Here is a 17,983-nt window from a genome sequence, read left to right as displayed (position 1 = left end):
GGTTAAGATTGTGAATGGATGCCTTTGGGGCATTGTGGGACTCCCAGGCAGTTGGCAAAGTCTCCCTGAGGGAGTAAAGCTACCTTGATCCCTCAGCATACTGGAAGCTAAGCAGTTGAATAAAGAGCATCCATCTTTTCACTTTTGCTTTTCTGGTATCTCAGTTTTAAAAAGTTAGAAAACTTCTTTTTTCCCAACACTATGGTCCAAAATTACTGAAGATAGAATGAATGTTACAAAGGAATGAATTCTCTCCCAAGCTTTGATCTTTACATATTTCATAGGGGGGTAGATGGGTCCATTGTTATCAGTGACTGAAGGTTGGCAACGGGGCTTCACAGAACATAGAATTATAAGCTATAAGAGATCTCAGAGGTCTTCTAGTCCAACCCTCTGCCCCTTGCACCATCCCAGTCAAATGGTTGTCCAATCTGTTCCAGTGATGGAACATTTACAACTTCGGGAGGCAAGCTATTCCATTGATTAATTGTTCTCACCATCAGAAAATTTCTCCTTACTTCAGTTTTTCTCTGTTTGCTCAACTATGGGACATTCTGCTTTTTGTTCTACATTTGTTCTACCAAATGAAGCGTGTGTCACCATATCATGGTCTTCAGTGAGCAGCCTAATTTTCAAGTAACAACACATAGCACTCTAGATAAATCTGACATACTGATGGACTAAACAGTGATATGCGTGTATTTCCACGGTATCGCAGCTGGACAGTATCACAATAGGGGGAAAGAGTGTGGACTGATTACGGTACCTCCCCTGCCAGGTATGTAAGTATATATGCTTACTATCATATGCTTAAATATGCTTCCTAGCAGCAAGCAAGAAAAAACTGGCTTGCACTCTGAAAGTTGCAATTCAGCACCCCAGCAGAGATTTAGAGCTTCCTGCACTGTTTCAAATTCACTGTTTCAAATTATTGGTCTGTGCAGCAAATATAGACTTCCGTGTACTGTAATCTATTGACTGAGTGCTTGGCTAATAACTTAGAACCAGATTTATTTGTCCACATTATGTGCAGAATTAGAACAAAAGAAGAGATAAAAGAATAAAAATTGACAAGTCTATGCATGGAGGAGTATCCTAACTTTTCACTCTCTATTTATTGTCTTTTCAAGAAAACAGACCTCCCAGTTTGGTGATCAACAGTGTGGGGAAGATCCAGCTGATTATATCTGCTCATGCGGAAATGTTACGTGAAAGGAATATGAACCAGCCATAACTGAACTGAGCTAGCATGATACATCTTTTATCAGCATTGAATGGGGAGAGAAGAACCCATATTCAAATTGCCAGTTGACCAAGGAATTCATTGAGTTATGAACTGGATATAGAGATAGATAGATGAGATATAGGTAGGTAGGTAGGTAGGTAGGTAGGTAGGTAGGTAGGTAGGTAGAGAGAGAGAGAGAGAGAGAGAGGGAGGGAGGGAGGGAGGGAGGGAGAGAGAGAGAGAGAGAGAGAGAGACAGAGAGAGAGAGAGAGATATTAATGGCACAAGCTTGGATTACTTGCAGGACCACCTATTAATTCTGTCCGACTCATAAGATCCAACAGGTTGGATATGCTCCAAGTCCCTTCTATAAAACAGAGTCATTTATGGCTGGGGTCCCTAACCCCCGGTCCGTGGACCATTACCGGGCTGTGGCATGCCAGCAACTGGTCTACACAAACAAGCAAAGCCCCATCCGCGGGATGCAGGCAGCACACAAAACCACGCACTCTCCGGTCCACAGAAAAACCTCTCTCCACAGAACCAGTCCCTGGTGCCCAAAAGGTTGGGGACCTCTGATTTATGGGACTCACAAGTTGTGCCTTCTCTGTCATGGTGCCTGCCCTTTGGAGCTATATATCCCTGCCCCAAGATTCAGTGATCCTGGCTCTGCTGGCCTTCCATAAGGTCTTTCCCCCAGGTATTGCACCAGGGTGCTGGATGAGCCTGTCTGATACAGTAGGAAATTGAATGGTTGAGGGTTGGCCTCAGTTTCTTTTCCTTCTGTTGTTTGTATCTTGTCGCTTTATAGTTTGGTTTTAACCCTGCACTAGCTAGTCAAAGTTGCAATTTGCAAGTTGAGCGGCTATAAAAATCTATTAAATACATGCATACATACATACCATGGTTTTTGTTATGAGGACAGTATAAGGAAAGACCCCCATATGGACTATGTTAAGCTTCTAAAAAAAATAGTATTAAAATGTGGATCTAGGATAACACACCACAGCCAACTCGCCACGGAATAATTCACCATGGGACAATTCAATACTCCATTGATCATTTCATTCAGGTACTTTTATTATTGGTGCCCATGTTTTCATCAAAATTATTGTAACTCTTGTATTTCTGGATTGACTTTTATTATTATTGGCCACAGTTCCATTGAAAGTAATTTTAATTTTTGTATTTGTTGAATTATCCCACAGCGAGTTGGCCATGGTGTGTTGGTCACGGCAAGTTGTCCCATTCCGTAAAAATGTAATCTCTTGAACCATTTCAGCTCTTATGTATCAGAGCTATTTCAGTTATGACATTTTTATCCAGAAAACACCATCTGTATAAGAAAAGTCTTACTCTGTGTGTGTGTGTGTGTGTGTGTGTGTGTGTGTAATTATGTTGGTTTTTCTAGTTGGAATTTGTTGTACATTATTTCATGTTTCATGCACACAGATTGCTGTTTGAATTTTGTTCAGAGAGGGAATTCAGCTGCACAGTAAATGATCATATAAACCTATCCTTATTTTTGTAATGTGTATTCTGTATGCATATGTTCAATTAATAGTAAAATATTCTAGATGGCTCTTCTTCCAGTGACAATCAATAAAGTGCAATTTAATCAATAAATTAAGCTTTATCTGAAGAGACATTCTTAAAAGGATAGTCTAATATGGCCATCCTGTATAGCGCTGAATAAACAGTTGGAGGGGGGGGATGGATTTTTTTTAAAATAAAAAATAATGTTAGGTGGGGTAGGTTAGATCCCTTAAATACTGTACTGTATATATCAAGTAATTTGCTCACTGTTTCTTCTTGCAGTGTTCAGAACTCACTGGATTTTTTTTTTAATTTCATTATCTGAATTTTCTAATGCCTAACAGTGTCAAAGAGCAAAATGTCTGCGGAGTCTAGTAAATGCAAGCTTCAAATGTTTGTTGTTTTCCATATCAGTCAAGGATCCTGCTTGTCCTATATTATGAAAATAGCTTGACTGAGTCGGTGAGAAAGGAAATGACAGGATGGCCCAAATCTGGGCAGGGAGATGGGAATCAAACTATCAGGTCAGACATGAAAAGCTTACACAGGAGGGGCCAGAGAAGAGTTTACACTTCAGTTGCTTGCTTAATTCAACCCAGATGTCTGTATAAATCCAGACAGCTAGTCAATAAATAGGAACAAGCTAATATTTCCCCAGCTGTGACCAAATTGGATGCATCTCAGATGAAAGTCATTGTGTTTGCCAGAGCATGACCCGGGATCGATGTAAACCAGTCAGTGCTGAGGCAGAGGAAGAGGAGGCATCTGTGTGACTTTGACTGGCAAAAAAAAATCCACATCCACAGCAGGGCGACTTCTCCTGGCCCAGCAAATGGAGTCACATCCTCAGAACCAATCACTCCTCTTTAGCAGCCTTGCCTGCATAATTGGAACCTACCCCAGCAACTAATCATTCTGTCAAGGGGCCTTAATCTGGTTCTAGAAATAGCCTGTTATTCTTTTAATGTCCCCTCTTGTTTCACTTTGCAAAAGACTTAGTGCTGCCACTAGAGATGTTCCTACATGTATATAGGATCTACGTGTCTAGTTTTGCATTCTGAATATTCAAAGAGTTGTCATAAGTATGAAGGATTAGAGATAGACTCTTGATGAAGGAATGGGTTATTTGTTAAGGGTGGGAAACAACTAAGTGTCCTGAGAAAGTAGAAAACACGAGAAATTCCAAATTATTCCATCTTGATTTTCTACAGAATAAGAAGGGGCAGAGTGAAGTTGTTGGAGGCCTTCAAGATTAATGTCTGAAGGTAGCCAGTTCAGGAAACAAGTGCCACAAGAATTACAGGAACACTACTTTATTATTTAAGGTATCATAATAGAGTCTTGAAAGCTTACTAAAGACACCATTTTATGTGCAAATATTTTTCCAAGCAGGAGAGAGTTCAACCAATTGAACTCAGTTTAGAGTTGATCAGTTTAGAATATCCAACCCCTCAGAAATATTTTAATATACATTACCTAATAGAAATTGAACAAATGGATTGATCTACTTAGTTCCTTATGTTGGACGCCTGAAGTAGCTAAACAGCATGAAATGATAATTACCCTTCAGTATCTTAAGCTGATATGGTATGGCAAATACTACATAGATTTTGGTTTATCTGTTAAATTTAGGAAGAGATACACAAATAATTGTATTTATAATAAATTTTATTCTTTTTTAAAAAATTTATCCCATTAACAATCACTCAACCAATAAAACACCTGTGACTGGAAACCACACTTTTCTCTTAGTGGTTTGCAATCATATCCTTAAATGTCTAAATTGATATATTCTCAAATCAGAAAATTAATAAATTGAATCCATTATCTCCTTACCCATTGATAATCTTGGGGCTGATTTAAATATTTTCAATTTCCCAAAGCAAAGTTTTCTACTTTGCAGTAGATAGCAAATAGATAGCAAAAGATGACATCTGAAGTGCCCCCTCTAATTTATAAAATTCATTTGAGTTAATTTGATTATTTTGTTTAACTTTAGTGTTAAGTCCTTTAACATTCTTCCACGGTAGTCTTCTATGCATAGAGATGGCAGGTTGAATGATAGATGGATAGAATTGGTTTCCCTATCAATAGTAATTTTACTTCTGAGCTGCAAGACAATAGATTTCATACTATTTGACTCTGGACAAAGAGCATCTCCTAGTGGCCACACAAATGGATTGAAAACGACAAATATTTTTGGAGACAGAAGGCAAAGGAGAGCTCCGTCCAAGCTTGAGGGCTCTGCTTACCCAGCCTGGCTAAGGCACATTAAAACCAGTTCCCTATCTCCATCCGAGTAATTGTTGGTTTTGATGTCATCTGCTCAGACCTCTTTTTTTTCATCTCTGTATTAAGGATTTTGAAACCAAAACCAAGGAGAGAGACTTATGACAGCAGTTGTCACGGTTCAGTGGTGGCGAACCTATGGCACGGGTGCCAGAGGCGACACTCAGAGCCCTTTCTGTGGGCACACGCGCCATCGCCCCAGTCCTAGGCCTTCAGCTGGGTTTTATAAAACCTTTTCGTTTTAGGCCTCCGCCGCCGTGTACAAAAAAAAAAAAGGTTCAATCAGTCAATTTCAACTTCTTGCGGGGAAAAAAAAGATCTTGCAAAGTTGGAATTGAATGATTGAACTTCTTAGTCCCACCGCAGCCACACCCACCCAATGGGCCACGCCCACCCAGTGGGCCACACCCACTCGGCACCCAATGATGCATAAGTGGGTTTTGAGTTGCAGTTTGTGCACTCAGTCTCTAAAAGGTTCGCCATCACTGTCATGGTTCATACTGGGAGAGGAGTGATGAAGGGGCCTTTCTTATGCTGGGTGAGCCTGGACTGATAATGTTTGCAGGGAAGCTCACTGGTGTACATTGGGCTATCTACTGGAAAGACATTAAGTACACTGAGCCATTGAGTTGCCAGTGACCAATCCATCTTATTACATTTATAGGGTAATGGTTAAAAATTAAGATGTGATAGCACCTTTTCCATCTAACAATTTTATTAAAAAGCATACGGCAGTCCTTGACTTACAACAGTCCATTTAGTGACTGTTCAAAGTTACAACGGCACTGAAAAAAAAGTGACTTATATCCATTTTTCACATTTGTGACTATTGCAGCATCCCCGTGGCCTGTGATCAAAATCCAGACGCTTGGCAACTGACTCGTATTTATGACAGTGGCAGGGTCCTGAAGTCACCGTGAGTCCTCTTTTGTGACCTTCTGTCAAGCAAAGACAATGGGGAAGCCAGAATCATGTAACAACCAGGTTACTAACTTAACCATTGCAGGGATTCACTTCACAATTGTGGAAAAAGGGGTCACAAAATGGGGCAAGACTCACTTAACAAAAGTCTCACTTAGCAACATAAATGTTGGGCTCAATTGTGGTCATAAATTGAGGACTACCTGTAATATTTCATTCAATGGGGATGAATCTGATGAAATGAGCTACAGCTCACTAAAGCACATACCTTTTAATAAAGTTAGTTATTTGGAAAAGGTGCTATTGTACTTGGTTTCTCCTGGGTTTTTTTTTTTTTTTTTGGTGTGTTTTTTTTAGCAATTGTAGACTAACTCAGCTCTTCTTCTACAATCTTGCCTGTGAAAACCGAGGGTAGGTCTAAAAAGAAATGTAGAACCAAAGGTAATTTGCATGTCATGATCAAAGTTATTGATCATGACATGCCTACAGGCCTTGTCAGAACTCAATATTGATTGTGGCCTGCTGAATTGCTGACCGTTTTATAGGTATATTCGTGTGCATATTTTTAAAAATGCACCTCTAGAATGCAATCTTTAGGGGAAGGAAGGCAGGAAGGAAAGGAGGAGAGAGGGAGGGAGAAGGAAGGAAGGAAGGAAGGAAGGAAGGAAGGAAGGAAGGAAGGAAGGAAGGAAGGAAGGAAGGAAGGAAGGAAGGAAGGAAGGAAAGAAGGAAGGAAGGAAAACACTGTATTGAAGGAACCTCCAAGTTTAGAAAAAACAGGAGAGAAAGATTGGCTCTTGAGAAAGAAACATTTCAAGCTGAAAATATGAAATGCAGCTGGGGAAAAAGAGATCAAAGATCAAAAATAAAGTAGTTCCTTGGCTCTTTCAGATATCAAATACAGCTGCATTTGTCACCTCACACCTATCTCTACCTGCCACTAAGTGAGTGTGCCATAATCAGGCAAATAAGGATTCTTATATTACTAGTGGCAACAGTGCTCAGTGCTGCCTGCCATTTCTAGGTTAATCGCTTAGCAGTCCATCTGCCGACAGCTCATTTAGCCACTGGTGCAGAAAAACAACAGCTTGATGAGAAAAGGCACACAGCGTACAAGAGGAAAAACAGAGCAATGGAGAGGGGAAAATAAGAGAAGGAAGATCAGCTTTGGACAGGTAGATAAAGAGGAGACATAGGAGCCTCTTCTTACTGAGATCAATAAGCGAAAAGGAACTCTGGGACATACCTTGGGTTAAGCAAGCAGTGGCTGTGCTCATAGGTTTTCAGACAATGTCACCCATGTGCCCCCACACACACATATCTTTAATCAGTGATATAGTGCAAACCAGTGAACAACTAAAATCTGCAGGATTTCTATTAGGTGAAAAGTAAAGGAAAACGACTCAAACTAAGAGTTTAATGTGCTTGGGTGTTCTGGCTGTATGATGCCTACGCTAGGTCCCTTTCATGTTGTTCTCTGCACAGCTGATGAGAAGAGAGAGCCCAGCAGCCAAGGGATGCTTCAAATGGCCAGATGAGCACATGTTAGATGCAGCCATCTGTAAAACGGAGGAATTACCCAATAATAACAACAGCATTAGCCGATAATATCACCTGACGACTAAAGGATTGACTCAGGCAACAACACGGCTCTCTGATGAAGTGAAGAGAAAAGGCAGATATAAAATGGCCTTCAGAAGAGGCCAGAAGCTGGGTGGTGCTAAAAATGTTGCTTATAGAGGATCTCAAGTCTCAATCTTGCCACTATCCCTAGTACCCAGGTGGTTCTGGCCTGCTTTCTAAATTCCCAGGGCTCCATTTCTGGATTCTTAGCAAAAATGACATCTTCCGGTCTTACCAGATCTACAGTACTAGTAGCAGAACAGATTTTTTTTTCTTTAAGATTCGTGTCTCTCTTGGAGTATTAGTTCTGATGAGGGGACAATGTTGCTACAACATCTCAGTTTTTTGGCTCTGCAGAGCTTCACTCAGCCCCATTCTATCAAGCCTTGGGTTTAAATTATATGCTAACTGCATCCTGCCTTGTTCCAGTTTTATTTTCTCCTTCCATATTTTTTAACGTTGCAAATTTAAAACAGATTGCAGATGGAAAGTATATATTTCAACTAATGGATTCCCCTTCCCATCTGCAGTCAAGCTGACCATACCAATAATTGGCAAAACCAATCTTTTCAGAATTTGCATGGGAAAAAATTGAATATCTCTATCTGATTATGTTCCTTGTGCACCATTTTTCCACAATGCATCATCTAGTAACATTCTTTCTTCTCATCTCAGTGACTTTTAATATAAGAAAAACTCTACTAACCAGGGCAAGGGCCCATCTGCTCCAACATTCAATATCCCAATAGATGCATTCAGGAAGCTCTCAAATAACTATTGTAGTATTTAAGGCAGGCCATCTATAATTCTGGAGATAATAATCAGCCACCATGAAGAGTAACCACTGAAGGCCATTAGCTTTATATGAATAGGGCAAGAAGATGAATCATGGTGCTCATTGGCCATTCAGTGAGCTTCATTGGCTCAGCGGTTTCCAACTTATCTTTTCCCAATACTTATCTAACATTCCAGTATCAATGGCATTTGTGTCATTTCCTCATAAACAAGTTCATGGCATTTCTGCTTTGAACCAAAATTATGTAAGAACTTGCTTCTTTGGGAGAAGTTAATATTAGGGACCTAGATGGAAACATGCTCTGTGTCTCCACTTCATCTCACAAGGCTTGTGAAGCAGTTGATGTTGTGAAGCAATTCTTGAACCAGGTGATGGACTCAACCAGAAATTTGTAAGTGAAAGGCAGAGGCCATCCAGATGTGTTCTTTAAATCTCCTGCTAATATGCTCTACCTCTTGGCAACATTCACAACACAGTAGAAGGACAAAAATCAAGGAAGAGGCTTGGCAAATTACTTTCCTAACTCCACGAAGAAAACTGCATGGGGCCAATCATCCAGAGTCAAGCTCAATTCTGTCTGTCAGCCTGATAAGGTAGACCACATCAGGAAATAAGGCAGGATAACTAGAACTATACTTTATCAAGGTAAGCCAAAGTAGCAGAAGCTTGTGAGTGTGATTGAGCTTTTATTCCCCCAGACACACCAATACCCCAGTGAGACAAGGAACCACAATGAGTCATTTGCTAACACCGTCTCCTTTTGCAGGGGACATTTTTGCGTGTGTACATGGGTGTGTGAGAGATTTTTTTATTTGTTTGGAAGTGGAGAGAAAAGGTTTGCACCAGTGACAGCTGGACTTCAATCAGTTCAACGCACATACACATACTCCTCCCCCCCAAAACTGTACTGTAGAAGTAAACAGTTAAAATATCTCCTTTCCCCCTCCTGCATCATTGCCATATTCCTCAACTGATATGTCAAAGAATAATTTGGGGTTCCAGCTTGAGCCATGGCTGCACAAGAATAAATAAAAACAAGATCCAGAAAGCTGCGAGGAAAGAAGAAATAGTTATTCCTAAAAGCAAAACAGGAGCTGGCTGCAGAGAAATGGGGTATAGTAGTAGATTTTTATAGGGGGAGCTTGTCAGGGGTGAAGTGTCTACATGCTGATTCTAGGGTGACACTTGAGGGGGGGTGTTTGTGTGTGAATGTGTGTGGGGGGGAATGTTTATGCTTGTGAACATGCAATTCCTCTGGGAGACCTAATTTAATTAACTCCATGTTTGCACACCTTATCCTTTGATATGTGGTTTAGGTCCAGGTAACTTATTTGGGGGTTTGAGGCAGTTGCTAATTTTAGTTGATTAACTTGGTTTCAGCTTGACTGTCAATTATCTAGTGGAGACGCTGATTCTCAGACCACTATGGATTCTGTTAATATTTTAATGGAAGATGGAAACAGTATAAAAATATATATATTTGGATATAAAACTTTTCACAATTGAAAGAATTAGGGGGAGAAATGCAGTAGGCCTAGAAAGATTGCCTTCCCCTGATCCAGTCTAAGCAGTGAAGCATGCAGTGTGGGCCTTCTCTCTGATCTCTCCTGTTTACTAGAAGAACCAGCAGCTTCTGTGGCTCAAAGCATCAAAGTTTGATCGATGGGCTGGCTGATGTTCTTGGACAAAAAAGCTTTGCAACAATTATTCCCATTCTGGTAACCACCTGCTTGGTTCGATGATCCGTAGTATATCTGGGACTGCTTTTGAACATTGTCCAAAAGTTTCAGTTAATCAAAACCAGGAGAGCTAAGCTGCTAAGCCCATCCAAATACATTATGCTTGAGCTTGATCATCTGCACTAGCTGTTGTCTCTTTCCAGGTCCACATCAAGCTATTGATACTTTTGAAGCATTGATTGGTTTGGGCAGGGTTCCTGGAGGAGCATTTCTGCCATACATGCCCCAGCCTGAAGGTTCTTCAACTTCCCAATCTGAGTCCATTTCCAAGCAAAGGCATCCTAAAATATTTGGCTTTGGGAGAGGAAAAAGGAGGGGATGTAAAAGAAGACTAAGCGTTACAGAAATGCACCTGAAGCTCTCAGTTGAGAGGAAAACACACTTTAGGGCAGGGGTTCTCAACCTTGGCAACTTTAAGACTTGTGGACTTCAACTCCCAGAATTCCTCAGCCAGCTTTGCTGGCTGAGGAATTCTGGGAATTGAAGTCCACAAGTCTTAAAGTTGCCAAGGTTGAGAACCCCTGCTTTAGGGAGTAAAAATTAGCATCAAAGATGCCAGAGGAATAAAAAAAAAAAAAAAGTCAGGATGACAGCTTTGATCACATCATTTCAGCCACACCACAGTAACTTTATTTTTTTTTAACCACCCCAATGGCTAATCCTGAGACAAACAATCAGCAGAACAAGAGCGAAGCAACCTACGGCTTCTAGCAATCTCAGCCTCTTTTCAATCATTCTCTCCCAGCTCAGTGTCCTCCACTTTGATTATACCCACATGATTGCTACAGGTAAGCTGAAAGGTGGGAAGCCTCGCTGTGGAACATCCGCTGCTGGGCAATATCAGTGGGCACCAGTTTCTAGGCAAATGGTCATCTCAGGGTCTGAAGAAGCCTTTGGCCTGAGCCTCTTGGACTCTGGCAGAGGTTCATAAGGACTTCTACGGTTTGAGATACTATTCCTGCACCCGTATAGCATAAACGGAAGTAACTGACAGCCTCCCCCCCCCCGCCTCCATCTGTGCTGATCCAGACCAGCCTGCTTCTCCACTCCCTCCTAGGTCTGCCACAGCCAAGTGTACACCTGCCATTGCTCCTCCTCCTCCTCCTCCTCCTCCTCCCCCTCCTTTTGCAAGAGCTTGAATCTAGCAGCTTGCTCAGCCTTTTCCCCATTTCTCCTCCCTGGGCTTTTCTCTTTCTTTTCTCTCGGGGTCCTTACGATAGCCTTGCAGAGGAGGAGGAGGAGGAGGAGGAGGAGGAGGAGGAGGAGGAGGAGGAGGAGGAGGAGGAGGAGGAGGAGGAGGAGGAGGAGGACCTTCAGACATCTACTGGGGAGAAGCAGCACGGACCACTTGCAGAGCTGGCAAATAAAGGACAGCAATTTCCCCAGCCAAAGCCTAAGGTAAGAGTCCACCAGATTGCATCTGCAAGGAAATGGGAAATGATGGAGTGGACTGGACTGCTTAGCCTGATCTAGCAAGAGGAAGGAGAATCACGTTTCCTAGAATAAAGCTGAGCCATGGCATTACATTGCTCATTTCTACCAACTTCAGGAGCCAGATGGATAGAAAGTTGATACTTACTAAGAAAGAGTGAAACAGAGGGGAATGATGCACCCCAAAACCCTCTAGAAATTCTGCTAGGTCTCACTCTGTCGACCCAGATAGAGAAATAGAATCATTCTAACTGAAGGAAACTCAGAGGCTATCTCGCCCAAATCTTCTGTTAATGCAGGGAACTCATTGCAGCATCATAGCTAATAAAATAACCACAGGAAGAAAGGAAAGAAGGAAGGAAGGAAGGAAGGAAGGAAGGAAGGAAGGAAGGAAGGAAGGAAGGAAGGAAGGAAGGAAGGAAGGAAGGAAGGAAGGAAGCCAGTAGTAAAATGGAATAGAATATATCTCAAGAGTTGGTTGAATGCCTCTTGTATTTAAATGTAGTCATCATTTATTTCCACCATACCCACCATAATGGCATTTGTTTACATCCTTGGGCAGCTTGCTAAATGCCCGACGGATATAACTTAACATTCACTAACCTCTTAATGATGACTCTCATCCCAAATTTTGGAGGATGCATTATAGTTCTGTCCTTTAGCTATACATCTCTAAGTGTTTTTGTTTCTCACACCTAAGTAACTTAACAGAAGAGGAGCAGAAGTTGAACATTTTGGTGGAAAGAAGACAAATTTGCCTTTGACCTCTTCTTTAGAAGCTTCATTGTAAACCAGCGATTCTTTCTTTACATACACACTGAGGGGAAAACTTTTCTCAACTGAAAGATACAGAATTGCCAGGATAATGACAGCCGTGGGGAAATATGTGGGTCAAATGTAATCAATCATTGCCTATAGCTGTATTGATTCATTCTGTGGCACCGCTGTTTTACTAGCCACGTTAAAACAAAAAACAATTTCCTGCAGCCAACGGTCCAGGGTTGGTGAGATTTCTGCTATTATAAGCAAGGATTCTATTGTATTTTTTAACCCCATTGTCCTTCGTCTCCTTGTAGCTGGAAGGCGTGGGAGAAGATGAACAAAAGTGATCTGGCCTGGGGAAGCAATGCCAAGGACCCAGATGAAAAGGAGATATCGCCTTGCTTGGTTAGCATAGGGGCTCTCCTCTACTACTGCATCCTGCTGTGTGTGGGTTTGCCTGGTAAGACAAAAATCAAGAAATCAAACAGCTCCATAAGCGTATCAGTGAGATGTTTTCATGTACACAAGTAGGAGGAGGAGAAACAGCAGCAGCAGCAACAATTTGTAGTTGATTGATTTTATGGTTATTTGTTTAACTGTCTGGGGTAGTTCTGCCAAGTTGACACACAGAAAAAAGAAATGTGCAAAAGAGCACAATAAAAACTCCACCATATCAACTCAAACGAATATAGTCCAGAAACCAATTCACATTTTAAAAGCTTACAGAAGGAGGGACCCTAACATTTTTTTTATTTTTTATTTTGGTGAGAAAGACTGCCAAGAAAAAATGGTCCCACCATGAAGGATCTATCTCTAGTAGCTGTCAGGAGAAAATGAATAGTACTCTAGATTCTAGATCTCTCTAGGATTTGGTCCAACACTTTAATTACTATCCCACAGTCATCACAACTTCTACCAACCTTTTGATGTGTTTTCATCAAAATCCTTCCAACCTAATTTTTTTTTACTTCATCAACATTAGTAAAAAATATCACAAAATGTTAGAGCCCAGACTTCAGAGGCCACCCAGTCATTCCAATAGCCAATTCAGTGCAAGAGATCAGTATGTTCTCCGATATCTACTGATATTTTTTAGCAAAGGGAAATCCAACTTAGTTTCTTATCCCAACATTTTAATGCACTGTCAGGATTTTTTAAGAAAGAAAGAAAGAAAGAAAGAAAGAAAGAAAGAAAGAAAGAAAGAAAGAAAGAAAGAAAGAAAGAAAGAAAGAAAGAAAGAAAGAAAGAAAGAAAGAAAGAAAGAAAGAAAGAAAGAAAGACTATAGGAAGGTGAGAGGGAAAGTTTATTAGGAACAACTTTTACTGATGTGCCCATTATAGTGTTAATTTCAAGATAAGCACCAGAGGGCGCTATCATCTCACAAAGATGTGGAGAACATTGTTGGGCCTCCATTCAGGCAGTTTTATGAGTCCCTACAAAGGGAAACTAGGTTAGTTGGCTCAGAGAGTTGCCCCACGACTCCATTAGTGTTTTTATTGGAGCACCCACAACTTCTGGAGACAAACCATTCCATTAATCAGTGGAACAGCTTGCTTCTAGAAGTTGTGGGTACTCCAACACTGAGAGGTTTTCAAGAGACTGGACAACCCTTTATCTAGAATGATATAGAGCAGTGGTTCTCAACCTGTGGGTCGGGACCCCATTTGGGGTCGAACGACCATTTCACGGGGGTCGCCAAACAATGCAGTCCGCCATTTTACCCCCTTTTCTTTAGCTGTGCTACTCCCTTTTATTCTATTGGCTTTTGAAAGCCAATAGAATAGACTCTCTTGAATAGAGTCTAATTCTATTGGCTTTCAAAAGCCAATAGGAATTGTCCAGCCTGTCTCTGCCCTGCTGAGCCCGCCAAAAGTCCCATTCTGCAAATGGTGCTGCACCAGTTGAGTAGTCCTCGACTTACGACCAGTTGAGTAGTCCTCGACTTATGACCGGTCGGGGGTCACTGCATTAAAAAGGTTGAGAACCACTGATATAGAGTCTCCTGCCTGGGCAGCGGGTTGGACTAGAAGATCTCGGAGGTCCCTTTCAATTCTGTTATTCTGCTATTTGGATGTAAGAATATTCTTGAGAGACAGAAGGAGGAAGAACTGCAAATGAGGGATTGGTCAGATAAGAGGCAGCTGACCTCACAGAAGGAATGGGACCAGAGCAAACATCTCAAAAAGGAAACCCCTCCCCCATTCCAAGTTTCTTGGATTGTAAAGTTAAGGAGAGGGAGGGAGGGAGAGAAAGAGAGAGAGAGAGAGAGAGAGAGAGAGAGAGAGAGAGAGAGAGAGATGTACTTTCAGACTTGCAACAGTAAAGGCAGTCGGTCCCAAATGCAAGTGGTGGGATTCAGCTGGTTCACACCACTTTGGCAGAACCAGTAGCTAATTTTTTGTTGCCCTGGTCCAGAATGGACTTCCAGAAGCGGCATCCACACAGAGAACCGGTTGTTCACATATTTGAACACCACCACTGAATTACTGTATATCTAGTCCTTCTTCTGGAGTCCTGACATCGATAGTTGTTTGTTATCATTCCCAGCCTTATTTTACCTTGACAAGGACAAATAAGCTAAAGGGAGGCCTTCTGAGTCAATTTTACAGAAACCAAATATTAGTCACAGCTATGCATACAAATACACAGGGCTTTTTTCCTCATAGAACGCCCAGAACGGAGTTCCGGCACCTTTTTTGGATGGAACCTTATAGGGTAGGCAAGGTGGGTTGTATGATATGTGTAAGTTCTGGCACCTTTTTTTTTTTTTTTTTTAGAAAAAAGCACTGCAAATACTAATTCATCCTTAAAGCACTTTTAAACTCCTTATCTACAAAAAATTTTTACTACCCTTTTGTTATCTTTTCTTCCTTGTTCAAGTTAACGTCTTAACTGCTGCTGCACTTTCCCGTCTTGCTGCTCGTACTCAGAAATCCTCCTACTACTACCTCTTGGCCCTCACCGCTTCTGACATCCTCACTCAAGTCTTTGTGGTCTTTGCTGGCTTCATTGTGCAAGCAGCCATCTTGTCTCGTGAAGTTCCAGGTGCCTTTGCCCATGCAATCAACATCTTACAGTTCACAGCCAATCACGCCTCCATCTGGGTGACGGTACTGTTGACTATGGACCGTTATGTGGCCCTTTGCCATCCCCTGCAGTACAGGGCTATCTCCTACCCAGAACGCACCCAGAAGATAATTGGTGCCACGTTTGCAGTCTCACTGGCTACTGGAGTTCCTTTCTACTGGTGGCTAGATGTTTGGCATGATATCTACCCACCCAGCACAATGGACAAAGTCCTGAAGTGGCTTCATTGCTTCATCATCTACTTTATTCCCTGCACTGTCTTTCTGCTGACAAACTCTGTGATCATCTGCAAGCTCAAGCGATCAGGAAATCCCAACCGCCGTCTCAGCAGAACGACGGCCATCTTGTTGGCCATCACCACTGTGTTCATTGTCCTTTGGGCTCCACGGACATTTGTCATGATCTACCACCTCTACGTGGCATCGGTCAATCAGGACTGGCGAGTACATCTGGCCTTGGATGTGGCCAACATGGTAGCCATGCTCAATACCTCCATCAACTTCTTCCTTTACTGCTTTGTCAGCAAGACTTTCCGACGTACAGTCCGCGAAGTGCTAGTTTCTTACAGATTCCATTGTACCCAACCATCCAGGAAGAACACCACTTTGGAACTGACTCTGAAACCCCTGGGGGTCTGGGCTGGGACTTCAGTTTAGGGAGATTATTGTCTTTCTTAAACCAGCTCCATTTTTGCTGAATGTAGATTCCATGTGTCTTTTGGTGCACCAGCATAAATCAGGAACAGAAGGGATATAAAGCAACAATGCTGGGAAGAATATTCTGGGTATGCAAAAATGTTGTGTGCGCATATATTTAGTTGTTTTATTTGCACCAATGTGGCTGTGGATGTAAGTTTGCTTATGTGTACGTTTCCAGAGCGCAGCAAACATTGACAAGGTTTTGGATGAATATAGGCAACTATAGATCAAGTAGGAGCATTTCAAGTGTACATATGTTATTTCTTATGGAAACCAATCAACTTTAATATTATCTCAACTGGAACATAGAATAATAGATATGGTTGCTTTTGCCACATAATTGTGGAAGCCAGCTGACCAGGTCGGCAATGGCGATCATGTCACCTTGAGATGCTGCAACCATTAAAAATGCAAGATGGTTGCCAAGCATCCAGATCACGCTCACGTGACTGTGAGGAAACTGCAACGGTGTAAGTGCAAAGACCAGTTATAAGTCACTTTTTTCAACATCAACATAACTTTGAATGATCGCTAAGCAAATGGTCTTAAGTTGAGGACTGTCTGTAAAACTAACCATCACCAGGTTACCTTAGCAGAAAATGAAAGAGAAAAGCCACTTTGAATGATTGGCTCTGCATACTCAGAAGCAGTACATAAAAACTTTTCAAGATGCCCCATGACAACCAGTTTGAAGCTGCCTTGCCTTTCCCCAACCTGATGCCATCCAGATATGCTCCCCAAATTCTCATCCAAAGGCCACATTAACTGAGAATCTGAGAGCTTTAACCCCAACATTTCTAGAAGGCATCTGACTAAGAAAAGCTGAGGGAGCAGATCCTGAAGCTAAGCTTCATCCCCCTAACGAGGTGCTTCCCAAACTTTTTTCCTTCATTACCCAAAACCATTTTTGGAGTTTGCCAAATAGTTTTGTGTTTGTTTTTTTAATGAAGGCAAGAGCAACAAAGCCTACTTCACACACAGAGGGGCTTGGAAATGGCAATAATTGCATCACAGCCTCCTCAGCTACTACAGGATATTCATTGTGAACTATTAGCCAGGAAGACTCCAACAGCTCCTCCTCCTCTTCAAATAACATTTTCCATTGACCTCTTTGCCTAAGCCAGATCATTTGCTCTGCATAGCCGTTAATGGGTTCATGTATAGTCACCCAAAGAAAAACCACTTTTATCCAATACAGGTAGTAGTTTACTGGTACAGGTACTCTTCAGTTTTCAACCATTTGTTTAGCGATTGTTCAAAGTTACAACAGCATTGAAAAAATAACAAATGATTGTTTTTCGTACTTATCACCACTGCAGCATCCCTACAGTCACGTGATCAGAATTGCAACACTCGTATTTATGACAGTTCCAGTGTTCTAGAGTCATGTGATCGTGTTTTGCGAACTTCTGGCAAGCAAAGACAATGGGGGAAGCCAGATTCCCTTAACAACCATGTTACTAACTTAACAACTGCAGTGATTCACTTAACAACTGTGGCAAGAAAGGTCATAAAGTGGGACAAAACTCACTTAACACCTGTTTCGCTTAGCAATGGAAATTTTGGGCTCAGTAATCATTGGGGGCTACCTGTAATTTACCCAGGTTTGGGAACCACTGCATGAATGATCCCTGGGATGTTGAGGTTCAGTCTAATCTAAAGCTTCATAAGGCTGAGGTGAAGACGATGGAGAAGAATGGTCTCCTTTGTGGCCCTGAGTTTCTTTAAAAAAAAAAGGGAGAGGTAGTGAAGTAGCTTCACTCAGAGATACCTTGTTTTCATTCTTTGCTCTTTTTTAAGTAATGAATTGTTTGGGGAAGGGAGGAAGGAGAGAAGCATTCATCCTCCTTTTGTTTTATGGTCTTACAGCTCTCA

At 41.6% G+C, this 17,983-nt stretch overlaps 1 protein-coding gene across 1 annotated transcript; it reads left to right on the top strand.

Moving 5' to 3' along the window:
• Positions 1-11,442: 11,442 nt before the first annotated feature.
• GPR142 (G protein-coupled receptor 142) lies at positions 11,443-17,508 on the top strand. The gene is made up of 3 exons (XM_039346815.1): positions 11,443-11,527; positions 12,637-12,782; positions 15,204-17,508. Exons 2-3 carry the CDS (start codon positions 12,656-12,658, stop codon positions 16,064-16,066), a joined length of 990 nt encoding a protein of 329 aa, XP_039202749.1. The 5' UTR covers positions 11,443-11,527; positions 12,637-12,655; the 3' UTR covers positions 16,067-17,508.
• The last annotated feature ends 475 nt before the right edge of the window (positions 17,509-17,983 follow it).

This window comes from Crotalus tigris, unplaced genomic scaffold, assembly GCF_016545835.1.
Source record: "Crotalus tigris isolate CLP2741 ecotype Arizona unplaced genomic scaffold, ASM1654583v1 scf7180000017551.9496454, whole genome shotgun sequence".
Taxonomy (NCBI): Eukaryota; Metazoa; Chordata; class Lepidosauria; order Squamata; family Viperidae; genus Crotalus; species Crotalus tigris.
This window is presented reverse-complemented; position numbering and strand designations above follow the sequence as displayed.

Excerpts from the sequence above, each read along its gene's own strand:
- GPR142 (XM_039346815.1), top strand. The coding sequence starts at position 12,656 with ATGAACAAAAGTGATCTGGCCTGGGGAAGCAATGCCAAGGACCCAGAT. Across the intron at positions 12,783-15,203 it reads GCTGTGTGTGGGTTTGCCTG|TTAACGTCTTAACTGCTGCT; the intron begins GTAAGACAAAAA and ends TCCTTGTTCAAG.